Source organism: Caretta caretta, chromosome 7 (genome assembly GCF_965140235.1).
Source record: "Caretta caretta isolate rCarCar2 chromosome 7, rCarCar1.hap1, whole genome shotgun sequence".
NCBI classification, from domain to species: Eukaryota; Metazoa; Chordata; order Testudines; family Cheloniidae; genus Caretta; species Caretta caretta.
In genome coordinates this window covers 6,714,304-6,734,444 of record NC_134212.1, presented here as the reverse complement: position 1 = coordinate 6,734,444, position 20,141 = coordinate 6,714,304, and the positions used below count along the sequence as shown (strand labels likewise).

General features: G+C 42.4%; 1 protein-coding gene across 30 annotated transcripts in view; it reads left to right on the top strand.

Annotated features, from left to right (window-relative positions):
• MAGI1 (membrane associated guanylate kinase, WW and PDZ domain containing 1) overlaps positions 1-20,141 on the top strand; it is a 486,586-nt gene that overhangs the window by 404,699 nt on the left and 61,746 nt on the right. For 22 of the 30 annotated variants that reach the window (XM_048856812.2, XM_048856808.2, XM_048856818.2 and 19 more), the window contains 6 exons: positions 1,077-1,134; positions 5,411-5,496; positions 6,327-6,419; positions 10,387-10,449; positions 12,025-12,207; positions 13,489-14,109. In XM_048856812.2, coding sequence (XP_048712769.2) covers positions 1,077-1,134; positions 5,411-5,496; positions 6,327-6,419; positions 10,387-10,449; positions 12,025-12,207; positions 13,489-14,109 — 1,104 coding nt within the window. The remainder of the gene's footprint in view (positions 1-1,076; positions 1,135-5,410; positions 5,497-6,326; positions 6,420-10,386; positions 10,450-12,024; positions 12,208-13,488; positions 14,110-20,141) is intronic. The other 8 variants (XM_048856829.2, XM_048856820.2, XM_048856813.2 and 5 more) reach the window with 1 other exon arrangement.

Here is a 20,141-nt window from a genome sequence, read left to right as displayed (position 1 = left end):
ATTGGGAGCTTTGTTTGATTCAGTGGGAGTAGGATCAGGCCCTTGAGTAATACATACAGTTCAAATAGCCCTCACTACTATGCTGAAGTGATCATAGAATCATAGAACTGGAGGGGACCTCGAGAGATCATTTAGTCCAGTCCCCTGAAACTCGTTGCAGGGCTAAGTATTATCTAGACCATCCCTGACAGATGTTTGGAGATTTTTAAGAGCAGGTTAGGCAATGATGGAGATCTCCACAACCTCCCGAGGCAATTTATTCCGGTGCTTAACCACCCTGACAGGAAGTTTTTCCTAATGACCAACCTAAACCTCCCTTACTACAGTTTAAGCCCATTGCTGCTTGTCCTATTGTCAGAGGTCAAGATGTTCACTGCTTGTGGTTAAAGAAGTACCACATGACTCCAGTCTAAAAATCTGCAGGCACAAAGTGGGGATAGGTTTCCAAATGCTAATTTCATCTTCAGAGCTGTTTTTAGTAATTGCTCTAATTAAAAAAAAATGAAAATGACTGTTACATGTGATTATGGCGTTAAATGCTTTTGTATCAAGTGTTCTACAGTGAAGTACATTTGTGTTTGCATAGCATCTAACATAATGGGCCCCTGATCCTGAGGGGGACACTCGGGCGCTAATATATAAATCATGGTAAATGCTGAAATGTATTTAAGTACAGTTACTGCAAATACTCAGCAGAGGAAAAAAAAAAAGTGTACTTTCCCAAACCAAAACATCTACAGAGAGGCACCTCCTAGAGACTCTTAAACAAGGAATGCATGACTGTTCATTTAACCCAGGAATCTAAATAATAAACTGCAACAAAAAATTGACCTGATAAAACTATAGGCAATGGGCATGGTTTGTTAATCCCACTACTGGTAAGGTAACAGTAATATTTGTGCTCATTAGACTATGCACTGATACAGAAATGATGGCTGTGATTCTCTTTCCTGATAGTTATTCTGTAAGTGAGAGTATGAGCAGATGTGGAATTCTGTAAGCCAAGTGAAACTGGGATGCCTGTCTGAAAACTATATCTTTAAGGCATTCATATACATTTTTTTTCCCGCCCCCAGAATTGCCTGCTGGTTGGGAAAAGATTGAAGATCCTGTATATGGAGTCTACTATGTAGAGTAAGTGTTGCTTGACGTTTCTGTTTTCAATGTCAAGTAGATAAGAACTTTTTCCATCTGAATTTGCTGTATCTTTGTATCATTCATTGCAACTGAATGGCTCACAGCTAGGGGCAGTGGTGTTTGCCTCCACCACCACCAAAAAAGAGTTACGAATAAGCTAAGAATGCTAGTCACGTGTGATGCAAGGCAGTCACCCACCCTGATTGCTTTGTTTAAAGCCTGCAGTGCTATAGGAATGCACAGGCAACCTAAAGACTCATACTCCTCCAGATACTGGAAGTGAAGCATTAATATTCTTGGTCTCAGGAAGGAAGGCACATCATACTTTGCTCTTCTGCGCACCCCCTGGTGGCTGGCCGTGGCTCAGCATTACAGGATGTGACCTAAACAGGAGTGCTGTACACTTAGGGCTTGCCGACACGAGCGTTTAGTTTGTGGCAAGCTATCCACCGTGTGCTACCCTGCTGTGGATTAACAGTCTGTTTGGCCCTGCTGAAGCGTATTAACAGTTGGTTATTGCACTTTGATTGAGTCCTCTTTGAAGCAGTACCAGATCAAAGCTTATGAATGAACTGTTCTCCACATGGAGCCGGCTTGAGGGGATATACTTCTACTAGCTATCAGCAAGCTAGTCCACTCAAAATAGCAACGTGGCTGCAGTAGTCAGTGGCAGCAGGGGCTAGCCATCCTGAGTCCAAATGCATCCAGACCTCATGGGTATGTACTCAGGCACCAAGCCCAATCCGCTGCCTATGGCACGGCAGTTTACGCTACTACTGGTTTTGCGTGCGTATGTCTCTTTGAGCTGGAAATCACCCCTCCCCCCAGCTCCAAGTGTATGTATATCCTTAAAGGGCTTGTCCATCTGTATTACTGCAAGTGGTCTTATATAGGGAAGAGGCCTACTGGGATTGAAGTATTGGGAAACCTCAGAGTCTTAACACTCAGATGCCTGAATTCCTTAATGAATGCATAGCTAGAAGTAAAGGCAAGGAGGAGCACTCATCGCTAGGTGCCTGAGACACATTCTTGGCAAGGACAGAATTCTTTTTAGCTGAGATACCCATTCTAGCTTTGAATAAATGTATGTGATTAATTTAGCAATTTCCTTAGTATAGCAGTGTGATCAAAATGTGCTCTCATAAAGCAGATTACCAATTCAATTAAAAAAAAAACCCAAAGAATGAAACATGACAGTGCTTGTGTGATCAAATAGTAACCATAAAGGTTCCTGTATTGTATTGTAAAGAATTATGGGTTTAATGTAACTCTCTCCAGAATAAGAAGAGTTTCCTCTTTATCTAGATGACAGATAATTCCCTTGGGAAATCGGAGAACCAAGTTTTGTTTCATCACTGACCCCATAAAATGAATTTTTAATTATGTGTACACTCCTGTCTGTTAGGATGGCTTAGGATAGCCTTCAGAATAGACGTGGAATACAGATTCTATCTGCTTTGGCTCATTTTTGACCCCACCATCTGTGCTTTGGGAAACAAGGTTTAGCAAACTGTATAATTAAGGTCTGACATTTATTTGCCAGAGATATCAGGGGTATTTTTCATCTATTAAATGTCATGCCAAGAGGTCTCTCTCCAGCATTTCAAATGCTACTTTGCATATGCATGCCCATTAATTTCAGGCCACTCCTCAGTGTGAGATTAAATAGGACTGTAACAACAATGTGACAGAACAGATCATTTTAATTAATATCTATCATCTACTAATACAGGTATAAAATAGATTTATCTCTTACACAAACACACTTTCATTTCATGAAAAACTTAAGTGATATCATTTTTTGGAAACCATTACATTCTTCTCAGCCTTCCACGGATACATGAAATTGACAGTCTCGTACAGGATTTATGAGTTTGTTTTCATATGCTTATTAGATTCATTAAATCAACAGTCTAGCATCAGGCTTATTTAAAAAAAAATTATCCTTTTTGTGAACCCAATGAAGACAATTCTGAGTGGGACTCTGTAGTGCATGTTTTGCAGTTATTTGCAAACAGTTGTTTTGAAGATAACTATGGAACTGTGGAAAGAACTTCTAGACAGCAAAACACACTTTCTTAATGGTAAACTTTTGAACTGGACTCTAGCTGAATTTTAACCAAATACAGTTAACACTGGCTAGATGCTTAATGCAGCTGATGCTTGAAATTCACCGATAAGCATTAGAGAAATTGGATATGAGTGTTTTGTCTCCGTATAGCAGGATTTTTAAGATGTTCATCTCAGTAAGTTTTATGCAAAGAGGTGCCATTGTGTAAAGAGAAACTGAAATCATCCCTATGACTTGTGTGAAAATTGCACCTGAATCAATATGTCCATGTACTGAAGTTTCTGATGTAGATTTTTCACGATTTTGTATTCACTCTTCAAATAGGTGTATTTTGCTAGTGCTTTACCTATCCGTTTCTCAGTAGAACCAATCAAGTGAAGATCAAGAACCAGTCAAGTGATATGTCTCCACAATTGGCTAATGTTTTCATGCTGGTCAGACATGTTAAAAATCACCATACTTTTTCCTACCTTTGTAATCAGTTCTCCAAGTATTAAAACAACTGATGATCCAGCAGAGTGCAGCTCTGCAGGCAATTTCAGCTGGGCCTGTGATTCAGAATAAACCTGCAATATTGAGTCCATACCATGCCAGCCTCTTTTGAAATAGAACTTACTGAGGTTTTGATGGATGATTGATGCCTACAGTAAGTGCAACACATCGTAGCTCAGTGTTGGATTGGTCTTTTTCACAGTTCTATTCCCATTTTCATAAAATTGCCAATGACTGTTTTGCAGTCCACACATCTTGCTAGGCTCACCGTGTGCCATCAAAGCAGAGGGCAGTTGAGAATTGCCCTAGTATAGGGAAATTATAGCCTATGATAAAACTGGGGTAGCTGGCTTTTCTGCCAGCCTCTCCTGGTCCCTTTCACCCTCACCATAGATTTTAAGGCCAGAAGGGACCATTGTGATCACCTAGTCTGATCTCCTGTAAAACACAGACCAGAAAATCACGCGGATTAATTTTTGTATCAAGCCCTTCTGTTTTGAGCTAGAACAGATCTCTTGAAAAGGTATCCATCCAGTCTTGATTGAAAGACTTCAAGTGATAGAGAATCTATCACATCCCTAATTAAGTTGCTCCAATGGTTGAGTACCCTCCCTGTTAAATATCTGCCCCTTGTTTCTAGTCTGAATGTGTAGATGTTATAGCTGGGGACAGGTATGTGTGTGTTCCTGGTCTGTGGAGGAACACAATGCACTCTGACCTGTAGAATTATGTCCCCCACATATTATAGAGGAAATTACAGCAGTTCTGTGGCTCTGCTAAATTGCATAGAAGGGGTATCTCAAGATTAGGAGTGCGATAAAGATGCCTCAGTTGCAGTGTGCTTGTAGGTGAGGGAGGGAGTTCAGCCCCCCTTGAATATTGTGTTCAATGCAATGGCTAATGCTTTTTCTACTGAATTTATGACTTCATTAAGAAGCTGTCTAATTCACAAGTCATGTAAATTCCAGCAGAACTTTAACGGCGTCAACAGATTAGCAGTTCTTTTGCAATTTTGTGGTGGTGTCACTTTTTTCATGGGTTTCACAAAAGGGTTAACTCTATCCATCTGACGCAATGCATGATGCGTAGACATTAGTAGTTTCTACACACATCTACAGGTAAGTAAGCTTATTTTGTAGCAGTCTTGGATTGATTTATGTTGGTTTCAAACCAGCTTATTTAATGGTTGCTAATTCAAAATACTTCTTGTACCAAGGTCACACATTCCCCTTCATTCAATCTGTCTTGCTGCCCATATCTGCAGTGCAAAGCATTGCAAGTATTTTTCACCCACCATATTAATATTGTGCATTGATTAGATAGCTGACAGATGTTATCAGGTTTTTTTTTTAAACTTCACTGAGCCAGGGAATGACTGCACCTCTGGGAATCTGATTAAAGCAGGGATGATGTAGGTCTGTCTTTTAGCATGTAGTCAGGCAGGGCATCCTTTCTGCCTTAATCTCATTTTCACAGTTAAACTGCTTCTTATTGTAGTTGAAAGAATTAGCCATTCCTGCTCAAGATGTCACAGCAGATAAGTTGTGCTTGCTTTCCTAAATGAGCATTTGGCACAAGTTGGTGAGTGTTTCGCCATATGCCTGGCAGTTTGCTTTTTTGCCCCCTTTGTCTCAGGAATTTCAAGTCTGGCTGTCATTTTTGTTTGCCACACAAAATGTTTCCTAATTTATTGCTCTCTTTCTTCTCCAGCCACGTTAACAGGAAGACACAATATGAGAATCCAGTTCTGGAAGCGAAACGGAAAAAACAGCTTCAGCAGCAACAACAACCAGAAGGTTGGCACCCGTGGAGAGTATTATGCTTGAGAGATTTGTTAACAGAATATGCGCTCCCTTGAGTTTACTACCCCACGTGGACATATTTGTCCTTCAGTAAAATACTTACATGGTGATCCCTGTGATTTTAAAAGATGGATTATACACACAAGGAGATATAAAGGGGCATGTAGTTGGTGCTCTTACTAGAAGACTGAATAGCACGAGGCGAAGGAGAAATGATAAAATATATTAGCACTGAATGGCTTTGAATCCCTGAAATGGGGAGAACTTTTTAACTACTTTTAACTTAATTATGAAACACTGATAGGTTACAAAGCAAGCTTGCTTGTTCCCCAGAAATTATAAAGATCAACTTGTGAGCCTAAACTATGATTTTTTTCAAAAGGTCATTTTTATATTTGGCCTGGTACTAATAAAACATAAAGAAAGACTAGGGAGTAGTATCAAATATGAATTAAACTCCTTTTTACATTATTGCTAAGAGTAGATTCTTGGGTGTTGCAAACATGTTCCACATCAGTCAGTTGTTTCATTATTTTGACACATTTTTGGATTATTAAAAATCATGTAATGCCGCGATAGCACTGAAATGAAATAGTCTCAGCCATTTAGAATGCAGGTATGCTGTGGAGTTTCTGCGTGACACTTCGATTGGCTACATCCCTCGGAACTCACAATGCAAATCCACGTAACCAACATGGCCTGCTCCACTTTTCAGTCCTCCTCCTCCTCCTTCAGTCCTCCTCACTTTTCTAGAAGGTTTAGCCCTACCCAGGTGGGTGATTTTGTTCTATTATAGTTATGTTTTGTATTTTTTCTATCTCTAGAATGGACAGAAGAGCATCCACCTCTTGGTCCACCGGCTATTCCAAACCATGCGCCAAACACCCAAGAGCCAGTTCGAGAAGCACCAGTACAAGGTAACATCCAATACGGTTTTTCCATTAAAATGAAACTAATTTTGCCACCACATTTCTTCAGAAACAGGACCTTCAATAGTAATGTAGAGAGGACACAAAACACCAATTTCCTGAATTTGTCTGGACTTTGAGAACTGTGGGTCTTATACAGAAGAGGACAAAAATGAAAGTGAATAGGGTGCCTCTTAGAGAGCGGATTTCTGCAAATCTCTCTCTGTTGCATTTCAGATCTTTCAAAAGATACTGAAAATATGAATTATACTCTTAATAGATTAAAAGCAAATTGTTTAAAGTACAATATAATGGGGGTGTGCAAATGCATATAGAACTCAGCCCCTTCTTGCAATACTGTGTGGTTAAACTATGTTAGAACGTTTTAGAGTAACAGCCGTGTTAGTCTGTATTCGCAAAAAGAAAAGGAGGACTTGTAGCACCTTAGCGACTAACCAATTTATTTGAGCATGAGCTTTCGTGAGCTACAGCTCACTTCATCAGATGTATACTGTGGAAACTGCAGCAGACTTTATATACACACAGAGAATATGAAACAATACCTCCTCCCACCCCACTGTCCTGCTGGTAATAGCTTATCTAAAGTGATCATCAGGTGGGCCATTTCCAGCACAAATCCAGGTTTTCTCACCCTCCACCCCCCCACACAAATTCACTCTCCTGCTGGTGCTAGCCCATCCAAAGTGACAACTCTTTACATAATCAAGTCGGGCTATTTCCTGCATAAATCCAGGTTTTCTCACATCCCCTCCACCCCCATACACACACAAACTCACTCTCCTGCTGGTAATAGCTCATCTAAACTGACCACTCTCCAAGTTTAAATCCAAGTTAAACCAGAACATCTGGGGGGGGGGCGGGGGGTAGGAAAAAACAAGAGGAAACAGGCTACCTTGCATAATGACTTAGCCACTCCCAGTCTCTATTTAAGCCTAAATTAATAGTATCCAATTTGCAAATGAATTCCAATTCAGCAGTTTCTCGCTGGAGTCTGGATTTGAAGTTTTTTTGTTTTACGATAGCGACCTTAGAACGTGTTTGGCTGTTATTTTCTTGCCTGTATGGACAGGAAACAAATCTACCCAGGATAAAGTGTGGTTCTTACAATATGCTATAATGCAGGCTAACAATATTTTATGTTGTTATATGATCAGACCAGAAATGGGGTGGAGAGGGTGGTTGGATATTATTGGGGCCAAAGCTGGTGTATAATTATTACCCCTGTCAATCGCTAAACATGAGTGAGTAGGCTGAGAGTGTCATGCGAATTAAAATTGTTTGACACTATTGTCCTCCTACAGCAAGTCAGTACTTTCTGGTGCCAAAACAATGCATGCTGTGTTTGCCACAGTTTTACAGCACACTGTTTCTGAAGTGCTCATTAGCTCTGTGACGCTTGGCCACGTTCCTTCACAAACAGCCACCTGAGCGTCTCATGTTTAGACTTGCCAGGAGTGGGTCCTGGCAGTGTTTCCTTTTACTTCTGTGTTGTGAAGCTTTCCATGCTAGAAATGTTTGGGGGAGACCATTGTAAGGTGGCTGATGAGGGAGCTGTGCTAGTCAGAGAGCGGGGCAGGGATACTGACCTCCACGTGAAAGCCCTGACACTCTAGAAGTCTCAGTAACTGAGGGCTTGGAAAGGAATATCACATCCTACCGCTGGGACGGTTAAGTGGAAACTCCATGAGATGAAATTCAATGAGTTCCTAGAGCCTCTATAAATTTTTCCTGTGTAGGCAACTATCATAATGCCTATCACAACTGAAGCAAAGTGCTCTCCACAAAACACACAAACATCAGCTCCACTTCTGCAAATCCTCATGCATGTGCTTCCATTTAAAATGAAGAGAACTGCTGCTGTGCTTAAAGGGAAGCAAGTGCAAAAGTGTTTGCAGGGTCAGGACCTTATTTACTGATGCCATTTCAATGCTTGCACAACATTCTGTGTATGTCCCGCCACTCCTGGAAAAGTGGCTTGTCATAACCATCCCACCGGACAGGAAGATAAATGCTCGGAGCAGCATAAAGGACTTCATAGAAGGGCTGCAGCATGATCTAAAACTTGCTAGAGCACAAGGCAAGATCCCCAGGTGAGAGCCTTCTCCTTACACAGCCGGCCATGGATCCAAGTATCAACAGCCGGAGTCCCCTAGCAGCCTTCACTGTGCGTAAAGAGAGAGCTGGTCTCTCCAATCACTAGAGCTCAAGCCTTGCAGGTTTGTCGCTAGCCCCGTAAATCATTCTCTAACTCGAATAAATAGGGAGTGCAGTGTGCTGCAGGTGTGAGGTACTCGTCCCTGCAGAACAGGGTGAGCCATGTGCTGCTTAAGCCAAAGCAGATGCAACCCAAGGGCAGTTAGAATGTAATGCAGTCATCCAGACTGGCAGAGGGAAAGGCATTGGAGGGCTGAGGTGAGGTCTGCTGCAGCTTCCCGGTCAGTGGGAGATGGGAATCATCGTTCCTGCCCATCCAGGAGCAACAAGGGATCCAGCAGAACCACACGACTGCGAATCATGTTGGACAAGGGCGACCATGCCACCCGATAGAACCATCAATATCACATGCCTTATGCCTTAAGGACAAAGCAAAGGCTGTCCAAGCTGCTGCATACTGTAATGCAGGGGGACTGATCATGTGGAATGTAGTTGAGCCAACCAGGCTCCTTCATAAGAACATCCATTCTGGGTCAGACCAAGATTCATCTAGCCCAGTGTCCTGTCTTCCGACAGTGGCCAATGCCAGGTGCCCCAGAGGGAATGAACAGAGCAGGTAATCATCCAGTGATCCATCCCCTGTCGTTCATTCCCAGCTTCTGGCAAACAGAGGCTAGGTACACCATCCCTGCCCATTTCTGAAGTTGATAGAAATCTTTCCCATGTCTGTGACAGTCTGTCAATATAATTGTTTCAGTAATTAATGCTCCCTGGCAGATTTTTAATTAAAATGTTAGCTTCAAACTTATTTAAATGTGGGGAGAAAATAAACAGGCAATTTGGAGCCATTGTTTCTGTGCTCTGCGGCTTATATTATACAACACCCTTATTTCAGCAATGAGCAATAAGAGAATCTTTAATCTATAATGAGAACTGTATTTTTGTCATGATAAGGTTTTTGTTGTTTTTTTTTGACGACTAAATAGGGTGCATTTGTCAAAGCAAAAATATGAAGTCATGGAACGGGTAGAATGGATTCAAGTGAAAAGAGGAAACAACTCTACAACCGTTGGGATGGATTCTGTACTGCTTCTCATGGGTCGAGCCATGTGGCGGGAATTGCACCAGTTGAAGGCAGCCTTACTCTGGATCCCTATGCCCCGTGCTGCAGTCTGGGATAGCCCAGAATCTCACAGTCCCTTTTGTTCCGGGGGCTGTGGTGGGGAGCAACATAGGGCCATATCCAGTAGCATTGCCTCTCTCCTACTCCAGGGGAAGTTGTCCCCTGGCCCACGGCAGTGCCTTTACCCGCCCTCTACACAGCTGGAGCGGCATAAAGTGCCCAAAATTGGACCCATTGTTTTAAAAAAAAATATATATATATATATATATTTTTTTTTAATACAGACTTTACCTCTCATGCTCCATGCGGGGAGGTGAATGCTTCGCTTTGACTCTGTATGTAGTCGGTTTTTAGCTCTTATCCTCTTAAATTTACTTTAAACGTAAGGGTTTGTGGTTACTATGGGGACCTTTTCTCAGCTGATCAGCCCCTCCTGCTCTGACCGCCTTCCCTCATGGTGACATTACGTGAAAGCTCTAGTCTCCTGTCTCCCGGTAGCTTGTCCAGATGTTCACCAGCACACTTTTCTCACAGCGTGTACCCTCGCTTGCACTTGCCTCCTCTCTCTCACTCGCTCACACCCATGCCTCCTCTCTCATTTGCGGCAATTATTTCGCTCTCACACTTGCTCACTTTCTTTGGGAGAGATCAGCTGAGTTGCCCCCTCTTTCATTTCAGGCTCTGCTATCTGGGAGTGTTGCACAAAGCCCGGAAGAGCAGCAGCTGCCATTCGGCAACTTGGTGTGTAGCTTTGTCTTTCAGCATCGACTTTCATTTAGCGTACTTACTCATTTAAAATGGAACCCCCTCACCCTCCATTGCAACCAAGAAGTAGCATAATAATGCTGCTATTAGCATGATGTCTTAGTGTACACAAGAATCATGTTCTTGTGTTTCAAAGAGGCTGTGAGACGAGTCGTTACCTCACATCCTACTAACATTTTCTGGTGGGAAAACACTTTTTGCACACCTGAAACACTTGGGGGAGGAAGGGGGACAAAGCGAGCAGCTCCCTAGAGATCTGCCTGTCGGAGCAAAAACTTGGCGATGAGTTTTTAAATGCAGGCCGAGCGTTCTGATTATAATGCCCATAGGGCCCTGTCAATCCTAGAGTTGTCACCGGGGGTCTCAGTGGTCGGTTTTTTCCCTCTAGGGACCTGGGTAAAGAACAGTCACAGGTGCAAAGATGTTTGATCTCCTGGCAGCAGAGTACGCAATGTGGCTAATTTTCAGAACCCATGCGGTGTCTTTTACATGGACCCTACCTCCACAGGACTTCTTATTTTATTTATTTTTTTAACTTTTAGAGCCCTCTGCACTCCATAGCATGCTCCCAGAGAGCACGGATAACACCCCTCCAGCACAGCCAGTCTGGTCCTCTGATTCCTTTTGTGAATGCTGTTTCATGCACTTCAGGCAGAGTGTGGAGAGGAGCACGAGTCCGAGACAATGCTTTGGTTTAGCATGGCAGCATCTGTGCAGTTAATATAGAGAGGAGGCAGCAGGATGAAGGAAGCGAGATCCCCTCACAAAGCTTGCTTCATTTTTGGTGCAGTTGGGGATGAAAGACTGGGGTGGGGATGGGGGCATCAGGGGCTTTATGGATAGAGTAATATGGTCAACAACTTTCTTAGCTTTCCCTTCACTCAGAAATTCCCCCAGCAGCCTGCCCTAGCAGTCGTTTGCACAGTCTCTCAAACCCACGTGTTTCAGTAGACTGCTCAAGAAATTACCAGCGCTGACATAGCGGAGGTGTTGCAAGTCAGGTTGGAAAACCACTGGCAGAGCCATGAAAGGCCACTTAGCACAGAACCTGCTCCCTGAGGCAAGTGTTACAAGTGCCTCACTTTCACGAGCTCTCATTTCGTCCATTGTCTTTTAAAGATATGACATTTGCCATTACACGCGTTTTTGTGCTTCCTAAACTGTCTCAGGAGAAAGAGCTAGTGAATATATCCAGAATGTTTGTGTATTCCATCTCCCGCCATCGATAGCCTGTGCACATTACTGCATCTGTTTTAAAAATTAAAATCTATACTCTGCCTTGAGATGGACACCCGCAATCAATAAGCAGAGGGCCACATTCTGATACCATTACTCACATATAGCACTTTACTCCGTGAGTGGTCCAAGTGAAGTCAGTGGAGTGGAGTAAGAAGCTAGTAAACCAGAGTAAAATTGCAAATCTGTCCCATTCTCTTCCGTGGATACACACAAGTGTGTCTGTCCATTAAATAGCTAGCATGGGCTGGGGAAGGACAAAGGGATAGAATATTTTTCGAGCATATTTATGGACTTTCAAAACTTCCTAAACAGGAAAACCATTTTTCACACGAAACCCTTCAGAGTTGAAAGGGAAGTTCATCCACACCAAGCTGAGGAAAAGCAGCCGGGGGTTCGGCTTCACTGTGGTCGGAGGGGACGAACCGGATGAATTTCTCCAAATCAAGAGTTTGGTGCTTGACGGCCCTGCTGCCCTGGATGGCAAAATGGAGACAGGTAATGACGCTCTGGGGACAAAAATTAAATAACACCCCACTTTGCGCTTAACAGCGTCTGTTATCTGAGGATCTCAAGGAGTTTTAAGACTCATCATAACTCTCTGAAATAGCTAAGTAGTATTGTCCCCATTTTGTAAACGGGGAAACTGAAACACAGACCAGCTGAGGAACTTTTTCAAGGTCTTGTAGCACGTTATTGGTAATGTGGATACTGGATCTCAAGAGCTGCCGTAGCCAGGGGTCTGCTCTGAGTGTTAAGCCATTGATGCCAAACAGTGGGGAAAATGAGCAACTGCCTCAGTTTCTAGTGCAACCACAGAGAGCCACCTGACACTGCATTGCAATAGTCACTTTGGGATGCATTGACAGCTCATAAGGAGGAAAACACCTCAAGGGTATTGTGTCACTTATTTTGCACCTCTCTGTGATTCCTTTTCATTTCGCCCCTTCTTCGTAGCTACTACCAAGAAATGGGGAAGGGGCTATTCTGCCCAATCCCTCCTGCTGCTCTTCATGTCTGGAGGCATCCTGAGCCGGGTCTGTTTCTGCAGTAGTGACATTAGTGCATTGCCTATGCCAAGCGCTAGAGGAAGCAGTGGGGGTGGGGTTTTCACTCTGACTGGGACTAGGCAGAGCAGGGAGAGACCATTGTGACGTGGCCTGACGCCCATGGCTCTGGAGCCACTGGTTGAGCATCACTACTTAAGCAGCCCTGCCTTGCAGCTACAGTGTAAAACAACCCAGAACTTAATCAATGCTTAGGCTTGAGGACATCTACGGCTGAGACTCTACAGAATCATATTTATGCAGTCTGTTGCTGCAGTCCTTCTGTTTTTGTTCTTCATGTGATCTCCATTGTGTTTCTGTCATATGTCAGCTGTATTAGAGTGTGTAATAGCAAGAGCTGAGCTTTGCAAAAACTGTTAAATGGGCCATATATTGTCATTTTGCTTGATATATATATTTTAATAAGCCAAGTTCTATTTTCCTTTCCAAAGCACTTTTGTATGTAAAAAATTATTCAGTGAATCTTTTGGATACAGATTGCTCTTGCTCACCTCAGCACAGCTACTCTTGTCTTTGGCTGAGAGGCAGGAGTATTTAGATAAAGTATCTGTGCAGATGTATACGCCGCTACAAGTCTATCAGCATGGAAGCAGAGTGGTACCCATTGTTCAGTGCTGATAAGAGTCCATTGTTAATGTTCTGAAAAGAGATTGGTGCATTAAAGCAACAAATTGAAAGTGTATGTTTGTTTGTTTGTTTGTTTCATCCACAGGAGATGTTATAGTCAGTGTGAATGATACCTGTGTGCTGGGACATACACACGCTCAAGTTGTAAAAATCTTCCAGTCCATTCCCATCGGTGCCAGTGTGGACCTTGAACTGTGTCGAGGTTACCCTCTGCCCTTTGACCCCGATGACCCCAACACAAGCCTGGTGACGTCTGTGGCAATTCTAGATAAAGAACCGATCATTGTGAACGGGCAGGAAAATTATGATTCTCCAGCAAGCCACAGTAGTAAAACAGGGAAAGTAAATGGCTTGAAGGAGCAAAGGCCAAGTAGTCCAGCTGAAGTCTCTTCAAATGGATCCCATGGTTACCCCAACGATACTGTCTCTTTGGCTTCTTCTATAGCAACACAGCCGGAACTCATAACTGTACATATAGTGAAAGGCCCCATGGGCTTTGGTTTTACTATAGCAGACAGTCCTGGTGGTGGGGGCCAAAGAGTGAAACAAATTGTAGACAGCCCCAGATGCCGAGGCCTAAAAGAAGGGGACCTTATCGTTGAAGTGAATAAGAAGAATGTGCAAAACCTCACTCACAACCAAGTCGTGGATATGCTGATTGAATGTCCTAAAGGAAGCGAAGTCACATTACTTGTGCAACGAGGAGGTACGTCTTAGGTTGTTTTGTTTTTTTTTAAAGTAGTTTTATCTGGAAGGGGAAAAAAATCTACATCATTAAAGGCTTGCGATCCTAAATCTTTGTAATCCACCCAAGTTATAAGATGTAGAAATTGATCATCCCTCACAATTTTCTCATATTACATATCATATATTAAAAAAACATTATTTTAACCCATTTTTGTTGCAGAGGGAAATGTATGTATATAGATACATTATACATAACATTTATATGTAATATTAATATCCATCTCTGCCTTTTGATAGCAAGTGTTCTGATTAAATCAGGATTTTCATTATAACCCGTTTTTACATACTGGTAAAAGTTTGCATCTGGGACTGAAACTTTCTTTGGATTTCCAAAGAAATTGCGGGCAATCCTTTGGCTGTTTTTGGAAAGTGAAGACAGCAGAAATAATCCATATTCTACTTTTTTTTTTTTTTTTTTAGCTCAACAGTAGCTCAAAAATATCCAGGGAAAATCACCTGCCGAACTTTGAATGTGTATAGTCCTCGTTGAAGGACCAGCCCTCCTCCAGATGTGGGATGGGCCAAAAAAAATTAAAAAAAATTAAAACAGAAAGTTTTAAGCAATGGAAAAATTACTTCTGAGCATGCTCAGTTGGCATCTGTGAGGAGTTTAGTGATCCTAATGAAGTTTCACCTCTTTTTTGCGGCTTTGCAAAGCACAGTGTCCCAGAAAGGCGCTGGGACAACCTCCACGGAGTAGTAGTAAGTCACAAGCTCCTGCTGTGCTTATTTAAAAAAAAAAAAAGACGGGGGAGCAACATGCGAGAGGAGAGGGGACGCGTGGGGTTTATGGATATATATGTACAATGCAAAGAGGGATGAGCAGGAGAAGATGACGGTGATGAGAGTGCTGTTTGATCACCAACTCACCGCTGCCTATTGGAAAGAATAAAGCATGGTAAAAATGGTTCTGGGTGTAGTGAGTGTGTATGGGAGAGCGTAGACTTGAGCTTCTAATTGCATAAGTGCAAGGCAAAGTGTAATGAGGAGAGGTATGCTAATGAGGCATTCCCCTTGTAGGCTTCACTCCTGCTATGAGGCCAGAGTCGCTTGGTATCTGCATAGCAGCTGTTCCTGCCTTCTTAGGGGGCTTGTCTACATTGCAATCACCAGGGGGCTATTGCAGTTTGTGGAGACCTACCCAAGCTAGCTTTCATCTCGTTAGCTCAGGTCCTGGAGCAGTGAAGCTGCAGCAGACTGGGCTTCAGTGGGGACTAGCTCTGTGTGGAATTACCCAGGGGTCCAGGCAGACTTGTACAGCCCATGCTGCTGCCCTTGAGCTAGGTGCTCATAGAAAGCCAGGGTCCTCTGTGCTCCCTGCCCTGCACACCACTTTTTACCATGTCCATGTCTGTGCCACCATTGACACCTGTACCGGTCAGGGTCAAGCTGTCGGAGATGAGCTGCAGAGCTAAAATAAGCACAGAGTTAAGACTGTAAATATGTGCTGAATGCTGCCTCCCAGCCAAGCTGTGGGGAACATTTGGCACAGGAATACTTCTCTACCGGCTTTCCAAATGGTTTTTAGTGGTGTCAGCATCAAGCCACAAGGGCTAGAGAATGTCAGTGGGGAACAAATAGTTGCCCAAAAAGGTATACTGGATGGCCCTGCACACACACACCCACACACACACACACTCAGAGCGAGTGAGAGGGGGTGGCCAATGTGTGTTGCTATACTTGACTTCATTTGCATTTCAGCTTTCAGGTTGTTTCCCTTCAGTCAGCCCCCTGATAAAGAGCGGGCTTAAGATAAGGGTGTAAATTAAGGTCCCTGCTAACACACATAGTCCTTTCTTCCCCTTGCAAAGTCCCATTGGCTTGCAACATTGGGATCTTAATTTGCATGTTTTGAGGTATTTTAGGGAAGGGGGTGGAACGGTTATTAGCTGGACCTACATTTTTCCAAGGTGATTGGTGATTTTTGGGTTGCTTGTCTTACACCTTATGGGGGCCAGTGTTGAGATGGTAGTGGATGCTTATCCATTTCTGAAAATCCCAGCACCTTTCAGGTGTCTCAGACTCGTCTCTTGTGAACGTAAACCAAGGATTCGAGTGCACAGATTTAGCAATGAATGAGGGATGTAGTAAAATGAATAGTTTCCTTCCCTTCCACCTCAAAAATTTTATTGAATTTTATATTTTTATAATAAATTAAAAAGTAAGGAACGGAATACATTAAGACGAGTTCTCTAGTTTTATTACTGGTATCTGCAGAACCTGAGTAATTTAAAATCACTCTAATATTGAGAGCCTTTAAAATACACCATAAGTCTCATGTTTGATTTATGTATTTGGTAGAAAGTTTCTCCAACTACAGTTGGAAAGGAAACAGCAGATATTATTAATCTTCCTGGAAAGAACATAAATATCTCTGTTACCACTGTACATTAGTTAGTCAAACTGTGGCTGACATTCAATCATCCTTCTTTTGCCATTGCCGCTGAGGTATAATGAGAAGGTTTGGTCAGGAAATCAAGGTATTGAGTTTTAATGAGAGAGTAAATGGTCAGTCTGCTGCTAATATTAATGAATCTCTTATCTGCCTTATCTTTCCCAGTATATGGACGGATCGATGAATTAAACATATATTGTCATGGTACAGAAGCTTGAATTTGTTGTGACCCTGGTGCCCAGTAAATAATTAAAATGAGCTTCTCTCCGCATCAAAATGAAGTTGCCCTGAGAGGTTGCTAATCATGGCTCATAAATTTACCAAAATATATACGCATGAGACAAGCTACAATGTGGAAAACAGGGTGTCTGGTTTAAAAGTTAGAGAATGTAGTTAGCTAGGATGCGCTGTGCCTATGCTGTGTAGATCCAATGTACTCAGACCCTCTCTGCAGTAATTTTACCTTGCATTACCTCTGCCAATTCATTTATCGGAAGTGCCTGCCCTAGACAAAGTGCCACTATTTATTTTGATCAGATTCCAGAAGTGTACTTGGCTCCATTCTGTGATAAGATTCTTCATGCCTGTTGAAGTGGTTCTTCTTTCAGTCTCTCTGCTGGCTGTCCTTTCCTCCTCCTCCCTCTGGTGTCCAGTGAAGAGAGTGCTAGGAGAGCTTGCTGTCAGGCATCCTTTTATTAACATAACATTTGCATTCAATCAGACTTTGCCAGAATCATCCCCATCACACTGAGGCTGGTGTTCAGAACTGTCCAAAGGATTTGTCAGTAGTGATTACTAATCAGGCAGAAAAATATCAGAAAGAAATGTGTAATCTATGCGAAAAGCTCAGCCAGCTCCAAGCCACTGGTGCACTCCCGACAATTACGCTTAGTTGTTGAAATGTAAAGCGCATAGCCACTGAGAGCAGCCTGTAAAATATTTACTGTAATGTAGCTTCAGCAGAAGCTTTGACTTCCGGAAATTAGATAGGTTGTACCATCCAAGTCTGGCAGTTGTATTGAGAGAGGAAATACAGGACACTTTGTAAAAAGTACAAAATTGAAACAACTATTCCCTTAGGATTTTAGCATTGTCTTGCAGTATTTGCACACTGCAGTATTATGCATAGTGTACAAGAACCTGAAAGTGAATCTACATAGAAACAAAAGTGAAATTCACGAGTCTCTTTTCACTTTTCATGCTTCCAGGAATTCAAAAACTAGACAGGTTTCAGAGGAGCAGCCGTGTCCGTCTGTATTCGCAAAAAGAACAGGAGGACTTGTGGCACCTTAGAGACGAACCAATTTATTTGAGCGTGAGCTTTCGTGAGCTACAGCTCACTTCATCGGATGCATCCTGTGGAAAGTGTAGAAGATCTTTTTATATACACACAAAGCATGAAAAAATACCTCCTCCCACCCCACTCTCCTGCTGGTAATAGCTTATCTAAAGTGATCACTCTCCTTACAATGTGTATGATAATCAAGTTGGGCCATTTCCAGCACAAATCCGGGTTTTCTCACCCCCCCACCCCCCCCCCCACACACAAACTCACTCTCCTGCTGGTAATAGCCCATCCAAAGTGATCACTCTCCTTACAATGTGTATGATAATCAAGTTGGGCCATTTCCAGCACAAATCCAGGTTTTCTGGATTTGTGCTGGAAATGGCCCAACTTGATTATCATACACATTGTAAGGAGAGAGATCACTTTAGATAAGCTATTACCAGCAGGAGAGTGGGGTGGGAGGAGGTATTTTTTCATGCTTTGTGTGTATATAAAAAGATCTTCTACACTTTCCACAGGATGCATCCGATGAAGTGAGCTGTAGCTCACAAAAGCTTATGCTCAAATAAATTGGTTAGTCTCTAAGGTGCCACAAGTCCTCCTTTTCTTTTTAAAAACTAGACAAACACTATTACATACCAAGTACAAAGTCAAGTGTGAGTCTTTGCAGGTTCATGGCCTACAATTGCACACATTATTTCAGTTTCAATAATCTTGAAGTATTGTTAATAATCAAAGCAGTAAGTATAGGACATTTTTATTTTAAATGTTATTTATAACCTGACACTGTCCTATTAATATTGGAACTTTCAAACAAATGAAATTCTTACCTCATATTTGGTGCTTCAAAGTTGATTCAATACTAAAAATGGTCATTCCATGGAATCCCTTTCCATTAAGGCTTTGTCTACATGGGGAAATTGACTGGAATAAGCTATTCCGGAATAGCTCTCTGTGTGGACCCTCTATTCTGGAATAAAAGTGACTTTTATTCACCATGGGGACACACGGAAAAGTTTATGCCACAATAGTTGTTCTAGTTAATTTCCTGGTGTAAATAAGACCTAATATCTGACTGTGAGACAATATTTGTCTTATTTTTATTCCTAGTTTTAGAATGACCTCAGGTTAGGGGGCTCAAAGCAAGATAACAATCTTTCAATTTCAGATCATTGGTTCTAATACAGCCAGGTGTGTGTAGTTACCAAAAGTTGTTGCCATCTGCCTGGTATTCCACTGACTTACTGTTGGGTGGGTTTTTTGTAGTTCTGACAGAACAGGTGTCCACCTCACACAGCGGTCCCAATTGGCGTTCATCTGTACCCTGGTTGGTGTAAAAGCCAATGATAAAATGGGTCTGGAGTCTGATCTACATACTCCTCTCAAAGATGCATCCTTCTACCCTACTGCAAGACAAGGGTTAATGCTCAGCTTAACTTCAAGGGTAGATAAACAAAGATCTTTAGTTTCTAAATACTTTCTACTAGCACCAAATTCTAATTGGAGACGGAGAACAGCCTGAGAAATGAAGACCAGTCTTTCGAGGCGGTCTGGCTGGGGTTTCAGAGCCAGCTGAGGGTAGGCAGAAGATTTAGAAGGTTACAGCGGGGAACTGTATAAACAACCTGTATCCATCTATCTTTCTATCTTAGAGTTTTATACTGCCACCTATTACCACAATAGCTGAGTGCCTTCCATATAAAATCAATGGCAACAGCAAAGTCTTTGGCTAATGAATCCTCAAACAATAGTGCTACTCCTTTGGCCCGGGATTGTACAAGGCACTGAGTGCCCTCAGTTCCTGTTCACTTCCACAGGAGTTCAGGGTGTTTCGCACCATTTAGTTTCAGGCTTTTAAACCAAAGGGCTGGCTGGGTACATGTTGCTTAGCAAAAGTCCCCTCACAGAAGAAGAAATCTCTTCACCTTACCCAATTTATCACTAGCACTGCAGAAAGATCATTTAATGGAGCCAAACGAAAAGCAATATCTAATCTCACATCATTAGTATTATATCTGTGTTTTAGCTGCTTTCCCTAATGATGCAAAACCATTATAATTATAGCTGCCTGCAATTAGCTATTGCCGGAGACTTGAACTCTGTTGAACAAGCCGCTCACTTCTGTTTGCCCTTTAGGCTTGCAATGAAGAGTGATTTGAAAGTCATGCTGCTTAAGTGTCTAGCTGCCAGAAAATTTCAAACAGTTATAGCAGCTGCTGAATCGAGAGAGAATCCAGATCGCATTCAGGACAAGATCACAACCCGGGAACTATCTGACTGTTACCATAGCATGTCTATGCATGTGCCA